This window comes from Astatotilapia calliptera, chromosome 4 (assembly GCF_900246225.1).
Source record: "Astatotilapia calliptera chromosome 4, fAstCal1.2, whole genome shotgun sequence".
Lineage (NCBI taxonomy): Eukaryota > Metazoa > Chordata > Actinopteri > Cichliformes > Cichlidae > Astatotilapia > Astatotilapia calliptera.
In genome coordinates, this window is record NC_039305.1 from 29195912 (window position 1) to 29209708 (window position 13797).

The following is a 13797-nucleotide window of genomic DNA, read 5'->3' on the forward strand; positions in this document are numbered from 1 at the left end:
CCAGAACAAATGTATTCAGGAATTAGAAGGAACCATCAAAACCCTAGAAGCAGCCAACCAGCTGGCTGGAAATACTATTCCGAATTTCTGCTTCTACCCCACTGTAATATGGAAATATTAAATATTTAGGCATTAATGTTTGTCCTAGGCTTCCAGATTTGATTTAATTAAACCACATCCCACTTTTAAAGACAGTAGAAGATGATCTGGCAAGATGGAAGTCTCCATCCATATCACTGATGTCGCTTCAGTAAAATTGATGGTTTTACCAAGAATCAATTATTTATTCTCAATGATCCCGAGTAAAATATCACCGGACTGGTTTATGCTCCTAGGACCTGGTGTCCACATATGTGGACATCACATTTTGGGTTATGTCTTTCCAGAATTCCTTTACCAAACATATCTCCAATTTCTTAGCAAGGGAGTCTGCCCTCATTGTATCTTTATTCATTTTAATAAAACATAGCACATACTTAAATTTAGCATTTTCGCATTTCTTATGGTTAAATTTGAGGGCCAGAATGTTGCAGTCCTGACTCCATCCAAACTTTAGAGGACCTTACCTCAGCATGAAGCTCCTCACATCATAACTTGTATTATAATAATTTTTAGTGATTTTATCACTGAACTGTTTTCAGTTTGTCATTTATGGCATATTTGTTGTTGTTACTGAAATATAAGGAAAACAAATAGTTAGGAAAGCAGAATCAGTAGGAGCTTTTACCTTTTAAAAGCTGGCTTACAAAATTTAACTTTGCTTTTACAAGCCTCTACCAGCCAGTTTTGCATGTTGATGTATCCATATAGTCAAATACATCCATGCCTCAGTGACAGGCAAAACATGTGCTGCATCCTGTCATTCAGGATCAGTGACCTTTGATGAAAATATTTTTTTCGAAGGTCACTGATCCTGTCCTGAATGACAGGATCAGTGACCTTCGAAAAAAATATTTTCATTTGAGTTTGTTTGTGAGATAATTAAATAAATAAATAAGATTTATTTAATAAATAATTAAGCTAATAAATAAGAAGGCTATTCCGTCAAGTAAAAACTGGAAATTTATTACATCATTTTAGATTTTATTAAATATGTTTTTAAAGAGTGGGCTTTATATTTAGACTGTAATGACCATCCTGGAACGTCAGCACCTGTTCTCTGGGAAGGAGGAAAAGCTGTGATGAGAGGTAAAATAACTATATTCTCACCAAAAAAGCCAGAACAAATGTATTCAGGAATTAGAAGGAACCATCAAAACCCTAGAAGCAGCCAACCAGCTGGCTGGAAATACTATTCCGAATTTCTGCTTCTACCCCACTGTAATATGGAAATATTAAATATTTAGGCATTAATGTTTGTCCTAGGCTTCCAGATTTGATTTAATTAAACCACATCCCACTTTTAAAGACAGTAGAAGATGATCTGGCAAGATGGAAGTCTCCATCCATATCACTGATGTCGCTTCAGTAAAATTGATGGTTTTACCAAGAATCAATTATTTATTCTCAATGATCCCGAGTAAAATATCACCGGACTGGTTTATGCTCCTAGGACCTGGTGTCCACATATGTGGACATCACATTTTGGGTTATGTCTTTCCAGAATTCCTTTACCAAACATATCTCCAATTTCTTAGCAAGGGAGTCTGCCCTCATTGTATCTTTATTCATTTTAATAAAACATAGCACATACTTAAATTTAGCATTTTCGCATTTCTTATGGTTAAATTTGAGGGCCAGAATGTTGCAGTCCTGACTCCATCCAAACTTTAGAGGACCTTACCTCAGCATGAAGCTCCTCACATCATAACTTGTATTATAATAATTTTTAGTGATTTTATCACTGAGCTGTTTTCAGTTTGTCATTTATGGCATATTTGTTGTTGTTACTGAAATATAAGGAAAACAAATAGTTAGGAAAGCAGAATCAGTAGGAGCTTTTACCTTTTAAAAGCTGGCTTACAAAATTTAACTTTGCTTTTACAAGCCTCTACCAGCCAGTTTTGCATGTTGATGTATCCATATAGTCAAATACATCCATGCCTCAGTGACAGGCAAAACATGTGCTGCATCCTGTCATTCAGGATCAGTGACCTTTGATGAAAATATTTTTTTCGAAGGTCACTGATCCTGAATGACAGGATCAGTGACCTTCGAAAAAAATATTTTCATTTGAGTTTGTTTGTGAGATAATTAAATAAATAAATAAGATTTATTTAATAAATAATTAAGCTAATAAATAAGAAGGCTATTCCGTCAAGTAAAAACTGGAAATTTATTACATCATTTTAGATTTTATTAAATATGTTTTTAAAGAGTGGGCTTTATATTTAGACTGTAATGACCATCCTGGAACGTCAGCACCTGTTCTCTGGGAAGGAGGAAAAGCTGTGATGAGAGGTAAAATAACTATATTCTCACCAAAAAAGCCAGAACAAATGTATTCAGGAATTAGAAGGAACCATCAAAACCCTAGAAGCAGCCAACCAGCTGGCTGGAAATACTATTCCGAATTTCTGCTTCTACCCCACTGTAATATGGAAATATTAAATATTTAGGCATTAATGTTTGTCCTAGGCTTCCAGATTTGATTTAATTAAACCACATCCCACTTTTAAAGACAGTAGAAGATGATCTGGCAAGATGGAAGTCTCCATCCATATCACTGATGTCGCTTCAGTAAAATTGATGGTTTTACCAAGAATCAATTATTTATTCTCAATGATCCCGAGTAAAATATCACCGGACTGGTTTATGCTCCTAGGACCTGGTGTCCACATATGTGGACATCACATTTTGGGTTATCTAGACAAAAATACTAAATTTTGTTCTACAAGGGCCTGATACCCACTTATGAGGACATTATACTGCCACTGTTCTATCGAAATTTAAAGCGAATGTCCTCATATGTGGCTCTCATTCTTTTCAGAAACAAAAATCAGGTAAAAAAATAAAATAAAATAATTCTTTGTTTTTACATTCATCAGGTCCCAAACAACCCAAGTAGCAAAGAGAAATTAAAAATGCATGCCTAGGGATTGGAATTGAAAACCAGTTCTTGTGATTCCCACTCAATTAATTGGAATTGTTTGTCATTTTTGCAAAGGATTCCCTTATCGATTCCATTCGCCTCGGATGACGTCACCACGTTGCGGAGCTACTAGGCAGGAAACACGGCGCCTAAGTGGCACAAACGCTCAAAAGTTTGGTTATACTTTACGAGAACGGATGACAACAGGGCATCTTGCAATACTTGCAAAGTAGATATTTCATTAAGGGAGGAAACACTACGAATGTGCATAAGCATTTGCTCACAAAGCACGCGATAACCTTAAATGAATGTCGTGTTTTTAATTCCGCTCCGGACTTGTGAAGCTCAGCGGTGATGTTTGCACGTCCTCTCCCGTTAATGCCGTTAATCAACTAACAGTGCATATTATGTTAGTGCAATCTGCCTTATTACAAAACTGTGTGTTGCATTAAGATGACCATGATGAGAGAAACAGACAGAGTCTGGCTGGCTCAGATGCTGGCAGTTCTTGCTGCAGTGACTAAGTTTGTGGTCAAAGGTTTGCACCCATTTGCCACAGCAGATGATTTTCGGTAAGTGAATGTGTTCAATTGTAGGCAGGGACATTACTGGATATTCTTGTGTAATTGCTACAGAATAATTTATGTTATACTTTGTTATTGCTCCAGCAGAATATTTATTTTATTAATATTTTACATTTACAATTTTTTTCTGGGGACCCCGTGACAGCCCATCGAAGAGCCGTAGGCTGTGGATCTCTTAAGATCTCACTGCTGGGTTTGTAAGGCCATGCTACTCCTAAATTTCTATCTTGTTCAAAGAGAAGACATAAAACAAAGTTCTGAGCTAATCGACCTTCGTGTTCTCCTTTTTAAAAAGAATCGATAAAGAATCGAATTGCTAAACAGAATCGAAAATGGAATCGGAATCGTGAAAATCGTATCAATTCCCATCGCTATGCATGCCATAAAAGAGTTTGGTTCTTAAGAGGTTAAATCTCTGGAGTCCACCATTTCTAAAGAAAACCCAACGCATATTAGCTTAAAAATGTTGCAAAGGACCAAAGATGGAGGAGGACTAGATCTGCCTTTCAACTTTCAACACTACTTCTTAAAAAGCAGCATGGATTTAGTGTGGATTTTACGTCATCCAACACCTCACAATGTGAAGGCAATAGAGATTGAAAATGTGATGTCATTCAAGGGTAAAACCGCAAAGAATTCTGGGAACTCGTGGCAAGAGGTACTAGTGCACGCAGGCTTTCAATTAAAATCAGTTACACAGCGATAAAAAGAAACACAAAAAAATGGTTATATAGGTTACAAGCAAGTCTGGCGCTGTATTATTGTCACTGCTACATTTCTGTGATGCTACCAGAAATTATTTCCACTACTAATTAATTACCGTTGAGCTCAAAGGTCCTATTAATAAACGGTTAACGAATGTGTATTTATGAGGACGATTTGTGAGACTGGTCAACTTACCTTTGTTCGTACGATGGTCTTTTGTTCTACACGGTCATTTCAAGGTCCTGCACCCATCCGTCGGTAAACTGTACCTGGGCTTGTTGCAGTGACCTGAAGTTACTAAACTTCACGAGTGTATGCACTCACTCCAAGAACCGTATAATTATAAATATGAGCGTGGTGAAAGTTGGGCAGCACGCTAACGTCTTTTGTCCACTCTGTGTGCTCGTAAGGGTCTGACCCTTTCACTCCTGTGATTTTTTCCTCCTTTTCTTTGACTTTTCATCAAGTGTGTCTTTGTACGGACCGGGATTGTTCTCCTTCGTTTTGTACATAACTTTTTTGGGGGACAAAGAAAAAGCAAGAAGGTATTGGAACCGGAGAATGAACGTTTTGCGGTGCTGCAAATGCTTGCATTTGATGCGGTACTTGGATTGCCACGAGTTCCCGGCATGCAATGCGTGAAAGTCACGCGGTCTGTCAATGTCTATACACCGGCCAATTACAATCACACTCTTTGGTCCACCTGCTCCGAGGTTTTGGTGTTGCATATGTGAAGTCTTATCAAAGTGTCTGGAATGTAACAGCCAGCTTTCCCTTTAGTTTGCTTCTTGAGGGACCTAGACGAGGTCACTAAAGAGATGAGATTGCCAGGACGACTCTCCTTATGATCTGGAAAAATAAAAAGAACCTTAATATTAACCAATATAGAGACCATTTGTTGGACCACATAAGCCTTGATACAGCCTCTGCTGCCACAACAGATCAATCTCTCTGGGCTCCTTTGATCAGCTCCATCACCTAGTTGGGGTGGGGGTTGCCGCGGTTTTGTTCTGCTTGTTCATTGTTGTTGATGAGTGTTTTTTTTCTTCTGTTGGTTGTTGCTGTGGTTTCTCTGCTGTGTTATTGTTTTTTTCAGCAGTGTTTGAAACAGATTTTCAGTGTTTTTTTCCTCTTCCTTTCTGTATCCATCTCCTTCTGTTAACTTTCTCCCCAACTTCTGTTTCTTTCTTCTTTTTCTTTTCCATCCCCCGGTCTCGTACACCGTGATTGTAATAACTCAGAATAAAATAAAAGTTCTAAATTGACTATCAAGTGGGGAAAGTAAATTTGTTGGGGATTAAATCTATGACAATTACCAGGAAATCACATACCAGCAATAACAACTTTTCAATATATTCTATTTTTTAAATGAGTTTAGCTGCTGCAGGTGGAGAAAACCAATGAAAGAGCGAAGTGAGTATAATAAGATTTGACAGGTTGGTTGGAACTTAGCAGAAAAGAGTGTTCTATAAACATAAATGTTTTTATAAATCCTTACATTACAGAGATGCAAAACGATTATTTCTCAAAGGATTGACAGCAAAAAGAGAAGTAGAATGGACGAAGATCCCCAACACAAAACCACATTTGAATGCTGCTTAGCATCTTTTTGGAAATTCAGAAAGATTTAAATGAAATTGAGGATAGAAAGCCAGAGCTATTCAAATGCTTCAAACAAAGGCGGAGTCTATGCTAAAGAAAAGCTTTGACAAGTATCACAGTCCATGAGTATCTCACAGACTTGATAAAAAAAAAAGCATCATCAGGAGACCCTGAGCTTCAAAGGTTCCCCATTATCTGCTGTCAAGGTGAGTTCTGCTGTAGAAGCTGACACACAGTGCAATGAATGGTTTAACCTGCTGAGAGTATATCACCTATGCATGCCCCACTTCACTAGAAAAGACTGTTCAAGTTGTTAGCCATTTTTTTTTTCTTTAAGTTAAAAGTTTACAAGATTTACAAAGTTTACTGTTTTAGTTATTTGTACCATACATGATTAATGTGAAAGTCTCGTAGGATGACATCAAACAAGTACATTAGGTAAAATATTGAGTTGATTAAGTAATATTACTGTGACTAAATGTCAGTTACATTTATACAGTTCTTGTTTAATCCAAGACTCATCCACATTTCCTAATGTCATCATCTGTCCTACATTGTCATTGCTCAGAGAGACACTTGACTACTTCATCGGTGAAACATGGCTGCGCAAAAAACTCCAATCTTCTTCTCTGCGACCCTTTTCCTTTTTGTTACAGTGTCAATGCATCCTAAGGAAGATGTGCCTTCTCATCCCTCTGCTGCTTTTTATTTCTCCTGTCTGTGGGGATCTGTTAAACTTTAAACCTTACTCTGGGTCTTACATGACAACTTGGACAAATGCCCAGACCTTCTGCAGGAAGTACCACACTGACCTGATCACAATCAGAAATGAACAAGAGAACACATTTTTCAAATCTGGAGGCTGGATCGGATTATATCGAGCTAATACAAATACATGGAAATGGTCCCGAGGAGATGAGATAGCTAGCTTCATCAAGTGGGATAGTTCTCGTAAGTAACATGTTTTAAAGCTCAAGTATTAATCTTAGAATAACACCTGGTGTGAGAGCAAATTATTGGTTCTTATTAGATTGTGCAAGATCACATTTGTTGATATTAACATTAGCGTGTTATTTGCTGTTGGGAACAGTAAATAACACAAATAACAGTGTCTCTTTGCTTCTTCTTTCAGAGCCAAGTCAAAATGGAGACTGTGTATATAAGAACTATGGTGTATGGTGGACTCACGGTTGCCATTACAATCATTCTTTCATGTGTTATGATGAGAAACTGGTTTTGGTGAAGGAGAATAAGACGTGGGAGGAGGCATTAAACCACTGCAGGTCTCTGGGTGCAGTGGACACAAATGATCCCAACTCTCCCTACAGGAACCATCGCTACGACCTGGCCACACTGATCACTACTGATGACCACACCTATGCACGGGAGAGAGCACAACAAGCTAGCACTGATGAGGTTGGACAGTTTCCTACAGCTTATTCGTGTTGCTGAGAAACTCATACACCATGTTTACAATTGTCTCTCTGTTCAATGTTGTCAGGTGTGGACGGGCCTGTGTAACCTGGCTGGTGAGTGGCTGTGGGTGGGTGGAGGACAGATGCAATATGAAAATATTCCAAGCTGCCCGACTAATGGCTTCTGTGGCGTCCTCGAGAAGAGTGGGACTGCATCCTATGGCATAAGAAACTGTCAGCAGAGAAGGAACTTCTTCTGTTACATAAAGCCATAAAGCCACTTACTCAAGTTCTGTATGTTTGTATATAAGGATTTTCTTTGCAATGGCTCTTACTTAATTTTGACTACTTGTTTAAAGATATTTCTAAATTACTTCAAACTTTTGATCACTATTATATGCACTATTTTACTGGGAATGTTATACTAGTTACTGCAAGATGTGTGTTTATTATGTCATTACAATTTATTAGAAAGTTTAGCCAAGCAGCATTTCATCTGTAAACCTAATACATGTTGTGTAAACAATAAATTGTGTAAAAGTCTTGTAATTCTCTTTAATTGTATTGAGCTTATGACAGGTGATGGATAAATGGTGGACTACAAAAAATATATATTAGTTGTTTAGCGTGTCTGTACTTAGGAAGGTAAAGCTAGTGATCTTTTAATTAGAAGGTTGGTAGTACAGTGGACTGGTTCTAGACAGGCGTATGTGAGGTGGCAGACAGAAATGTAATGGGGGCACATGGTGGCAGATGGACAAAGGATTTTCTACTCACTGCCAAATACAGGTGATACTTTCGCCTCTCCTGTTACTGCCCTAGTATGGGCTCAAATTGTGGTCATAAATATTTTGTACTTGTAAATCAAGATATAAGATAAGATAAGATAAAACTTTATTAATCCCTCGGGTGGGTCCTCTGGGAAATTCGGTTTCCAAAAGCACAGCACCGACAGAAGTTACAGAGTTACAGAATATTATATATATATATATACACACACACACACACACACATATAAATACAGAGACATATATAAATAAAATATACGAAGGGGATAAATAGAATAAATAGGAATAAAAATAAAAATACAAGTGAATTGCACATTTCAAGTATTGTATATGTATGTGTAAAAAGAATTTGTGTGTGGACTTAGCCAAAAAATAGGTGTGAAACTCTACACTCAAGTTTTAAGTACAAATTCTGACCCTATTTTTCTTCCTTTCATCTGATTGGCCAATGTCATGTCAATCACAAATTTAACTATCCAATCCGAGAACAGACTATGGTTATACATAGTTCTGCTATACGTCACACACAGTTTACTTAGTTCCACTTTTTCTGTTTGGTTTCCTGTGTTTTATTAATATGCTATGCAGCTCTGCACTAACTTCCTGTTCTCTGCACAAGACATGCAGTCTCCTAGTACTCTGTGACTTTTGGCACATATTCTAACTCACAAGGGCGATTTTCTACACTGGCCTCTATAAAACAATATAAACAGAAAATAAGGATTAATTATATATATATTGTAACAATATATATTGTCTTGTAACAATCCTTTAACCAAATGCCCTAGTCTAAACTTTTTCACTTGGCCGACAGCACACAATTACATTAAACACAGCACATCAACTTTAAACACACAACATATCAACTTTAAAATTCCCCCAACCCTGACAGGAATAAACTTTCATCAAATATTCCCCAGACTTTACTTTTTATTTGTCACAAATTACCCAAAATCACCATGGACATGTCACCAGAAATCTACTTAACAGATTTTCACCACTACTGAGCCAATTTAACGGTCAAGCTCATCAACTCGGCCAACAGATAATTTAGAATTCATCCAATCTGCACAATTTGCCTTTTTGAACAGGCTGTGCCTACCTTTAAATCTTTTTAGACCGGTCTCCTGTCCACCTCATTTCAGATCCGACCTTCGGCCACATTTGTCCTCTCAGCCGCAAAAGAATCGGGGTTCATGGCACCAATTATCAAAAAATGAATAAATAAAGATATAAACCAGAGGCCTGGGAGCTTGAGGGTCCTGCGCAGTATCTTAGCTGTTCCCAGGACTGCGCTCTTCTGGACAGAGATCTCCGATGTTATTCCCGGGATCTGCTGGAGCCACTCGCCTAGCTTGGGAGTCACCGCACCTAGTGCTCCGATTACCACGGGGACCACCGTTACCTTCACCCTCCACATCCTCTCGAGCTCTTCTCTGAGCCCTTGGTATTTCTCCAGCTTCTCGTGTTCCTTCTTCCTGATATTGCTGTCATTCGGAACCGCTACATCGATCACTACGGCCGTCTTCTTCTGTTTGTCTACCACCACTATGTCCGGTTGGTTAGCCACCACCATTTTGTCCGTCTGTATCTGGAAGTCCCACAGGATCTTAGCTCGGTCATTCTCCACCACCCTTGGGGGCATCTCCCATTTTGACCTCGGGACTTCCAGGTTATACTCCGCACAGATGTTCCTGTACACTATGCCGGCCACTTGGTTATGGCGTTCCATGTATGCCTTGCCTGCTAGCATCTTGCACCCTGCTGTTATGTGCTGGATTGTCTCTGGGGCATCTTTACACAGCCTGCACCTGGGGTCTTGCCTGGTGTGATAGACCCCAGCCTCTATGGATCTTGTACTCAGAGCTTGTTCTTGTGCTGCCATGATTAGTGCCTCTGTGCTGTCTTTCAGTCCAGCTTTGTCCAGCCACTGGTAGGATTTCTGGATATCAGCCACCTCCTCTATCTGCCGGTGGTACATACCGTGCAGGGGCCTGTCCTTCCATGATGGTTCCTCGTCTCCCTCCTCTTTCTTGGGTTTCTGCTGCCTGAGGTATTCACTGAGCACTCGGTCAGTTGGGGCCATCTTCCCAATGTATTCTTGGATGTTCCTTGTCTCATCCTGGACTGTGGTGCTGACACTCACCAGTCCCCGGCCCCCTTCCTTCCGCTTAGCGTACAGCCTCAGGGTGCTGGACTTGGGGTGAAACCCTCCATGCATGGTCAGGAGCTTTCTTGTCTTTATGTCAGTGGCTTCTATCTCCTCCTTTGGCCAGCCTATTACCCCAGCAGGGTACCTGATCACGGGCAGGGCGTATGTGTTGATGGCCCGGATCTTGTTCTTACCATTCAGCTGACTCCTCAGGACTTGCCTGACCCTCTGCAGGTACTTGGTGGTTGCAGCCTTTCTAGCGGCCTCTTCATGGTTCCCATTTGCCTGCGGGATCCCCAGGTACTTGTAACTGTCCTCTATGTCTGCAATGTTGCCTTCTGGTAGTTCAATCCCCTCAGTTCTGACTACCTTCCCTCTCTTTGTTACCATCCGACTACACTTCTCCAGTCCGAACGACATTCCAATGTCATTGCTGTATAGCCTGGTAGTGTGGATCAGTGAATCGATGTCTCGTTCACTCTTGGCATACAGCTTGATGTCATCCATGTACAGGAGGTGGCTGACAACTGCTCCGTTCCGTAGTCGGTATCCGTAGCCAGTCTTGTTAATGATCTCACTGAGGGGGTTCAGGCCTATGCAGAACAGCAGTGGGGACAGAGCATCTCCTTGGTAGATCCCGCACTTGATGGTAACTTGTGCTATGGGCTTGGAGTTGGCCTCTAGTGTTGTACGCCACATCCCCATTGAGTTCCTGATGAAGGCTCTTAGGGTCCCATTGATCTTGTACAATTCTAGGCATTCCAGTATCCAGCTGTGGGGCATTGAGTCATAGGCCTTCTTGTAATCAATCCAGGCAGTGCACAGGTTGGTCAGTCTGGTCTTGCAGTCTCGGCTGATTGTTCTGTCTACCAGTAGCTGGTGTTTTGCACCTCTGGTATTCTTGCCAATTCCTTTCTGTGTCCCGCTCATGTATTGACCCATGTGCCTGTTCATCTTAGCCGATATGATGCCTGACAGGAGCTTCCATGTAGTACTGAGGCAGGTTATTGGTCGGTAGTTGGAGGGGACCGGTCCCTTCTTGGGGTCCTTGGGGATCAGGACCGTCCGGCCTTCAGTTAGCCATTCCGGGTGTCTCTCGTTAACTAGCAGCTGGTTCATTTGTGCTGCCAGACGCTCGTGGAGTGCAGTCAGCTTCTTCAGCCAGTAGGCGTGAACCATGTCGGGCCCTGGTGCTGTCCAACTCTTCATACTGGAGACCCTTTCTTGGATATCTGCCACTGTGATGGTTACTGGACCCTGTTCAGGGAGGTCGCTGTGGTCTGCCCTCAGATCCACTAGCCACTGTGCATTGCCGTTATGGGTTGCATCCTTCTCCCATATGCTCTTCCAGTATTGCTCCGTCTCCAGCCTTGGTGGTGCTGTTCTCTTATTGTTCCCTTGCCACTGAGAGTACACCTTTGCTATATATATATATATATATATATATATATATATATATATATATATATATATATATATATATATATATATAATCTCCAATTAACCAATTAACCTTTCAGAACACTGCACCGCTCTCTGGAGAGCTATCCAGTTGTAGGTGGTGCTGTTGCCATGCCAAGAAGTAATGCATCCGGTGAGGATGCTCTCAATGGCACAGCGGTAGAAGGTCCTGAGGATGTTGGGGCTCATGCCGAATCTCTTCAGTCTCCTGAGAAAGAAGACGCACTGCTGCACCTTCTTCACTGTTTTGTTCGTGTGAACTGACCATGTGAAATCCTACACCAGATGTGCACCTAGGAAACAGAGGCTGCTCACTCTCTCCACAGGAGCACTGTTGATGGTGATGGGGGTGTGTGTTCTTCTCTGCACCTCTGGAAGTAAATGCTAAATGGACTGGTTCTTATATAGCGCTTTTCTACTCTTCTGAGCACTCAAAGCACTTTACACAACTTGTGCACTCACCCATTCACACCCATTCGCACAAGCACATTTTTCTAGGTGCTTTCTAAGTAATATTCACACACACTCATACTCTTATGGATGCATCGGAGAGCAATTTGGGGTTAGTATCTTGCCCACGGATATTTGGCATGCAGCCTAGGGGAAACCAGAAATCGAACCACCAACCTTCCGATCAGTAGATGACCTGCTCTACCGCCTGAGCTACAGCCACGGTGGAAAAATGCTTTTCTTGGTTGAATGTTTTCAGAATGTCTGTGGTAAATAAAAATAAACACTGGCTTGCAGTGTCAAAGGTCGGTGCCATTATCCCCTTTATGATGTCAGACTGTGCAATAAATTGCTGGTAGGCTTCTAGTTGGCCAACATTTCTACATGGTTAGGGTTGACTTGGCGTGCTCTTGACAGTGCTGGACATTGTTTTTATGTTTTCATCTCTATGTGGAGGAAATGAGGAGCCAGAGAGACAAAAAAAAAGTAATGGTTTACACACGTTACATTAATTACCAATATCATTGGCTGGTTCCTGTTTAACTGTTTTGAGGGAAAAATGCCTTGCATCCATCATGCCACTCCAAAGTGTCTTTTATAATACTTAACTTATCAAATATAAAATTATTAAATATAAAAGTGCACATGAATAATTGAGGCTTTAAGCACCTAAAAACATGCAGAAAGAAGAAAAATAATCACAAATAATTATAATTGAATCATTTATTCTGTAGAGACAGAAGCATCACTAATAGCAGCCTTACAAAATAATTCCAAGGTTCAACACTGATTCACCGTCTAATTCAATGCATGACTGCAAAGATTTTGTTGTTTTGCCTTCAGGAAAGTCTATTATCGCAAGATCATCAAATCTTTTTGTGATTTGATGATCGTTACCGTTGCATTCATGACATTTCATTGAAAAAAGCACACAGTGAGGTTTTGGAATGTCCTCAAGAGTAATGATGGTTTTATTCCAGCATATTCAGACGTCACATGTATAGCTGCCAGGCAAAAATCTGCTTTTCTGAAGCCATCTTTAAAAACTAGAGCATAAATATAAATGTTATTTACAAAGACTGACTAAAAACTGCTCCCCTAACACAGCCTAAAGAACCAGACTCTGTTCACTGTTAAACACCAAATTTTCTTATATCGCTAAGCGATTGTGCATCAAAATACTGAGTAGCTGCCACAAAAAACACATGAAATTAAAAAATAAATACAATGATTTGTTTTACTTCAGTTGGCACTGTGGAAACTGTGACAAGTACGGTGGCCTGAGAGTGACACTACAACTGAAGGGCAAAAACAAAAAACAGACAAAAGACAACACACTGTGTTGACATCAAAATGGTGAAAATACTGTTTTACATTTATTTTGATGTAGGTCAGCTGCTGTGGTCTTCACTCTGAGGCTACCACTGACATGTCTCATACTGTAAATACGAGGGGGGAGCATCATTCCTTCTATATGATTGTGTATCTACATTCTATCTACAACCTTTTTACAGCTCACGCAAGAAATACAAAAAACAAAAACAAAAAAATCACAGACACATCAAAATGAAAAGTGCTAACTGAGAATGACAGGATGAGTGAAACAGAA

General features: G+C 40.2%; 1 protein-coding gene across 3 annotated transcripts; it reads left to right on the forward strand.

The window, feature by feature from the left end:
• The first annotated feature begins 6001 nt into the window (after positions 1-6001).
• LOC113021386 (macrophage mannose receptor 1-like) lies at positions 6002-7743 on the forward strand. Of its 3 annotated transcripts, none has more exons than XM_026166032.1 (4): positions 6002-6128; positions 6491-6873; positions 7055-7338; positions 7424-7743. In XM_026166032.1, the coding sequence occupies exons 2-4, from the start codon at positions 6600-6602 to the stop codon at positions 7610-7612; spliced, it is 747 nt and encodes a 248-aa protein (XP_026021817.1). In that variant the 5' UTR covers positions 6002-6128; positions 6491-6599; the 3' UTR covers positions 7613-7743. The 3 variants fall into 3 exon arrangements, with proteins under 3 accessions (XP_026021817.1, XP_026021818.1, XP_026021816.1); XM_026166033.1 differs by having other exon boundaries at positions 6579-6873; XM_026166031.1 differs by lacking the exon at positions 6002-6128 and having other exon boundaries at positions 6389-6873.
• The last annotated feature ends 6054 nt before the right edge of the window (positions 7744-13797 follow it).

Excerpts from the sequence above, each read along its gene's own strand:
- LOC113021386 (XM_026166032.1), top strand. The coding sequence starts at position 6,600 with ATGTGCCTTCTCATCCCTCTGCTGCTTTTTATTTCTCCTGTCTGTGGG. Across the intron at positions 6,874-7,054 it reads CATCAAGTGGGATAGTTCTC|AGCCAAGTCAAAATGGAGAC; the intron begins GTAAGTAACATG and ends TTCTTCTTTCAG. Across the intron at positions 7,339-7,423 it reads AACAAGCTAGCACTGATGAG|GTGTGGACGGGCCTGTGTAA; the intron begins GTTGGACAGTTT and ends CAATGTTGTCAG.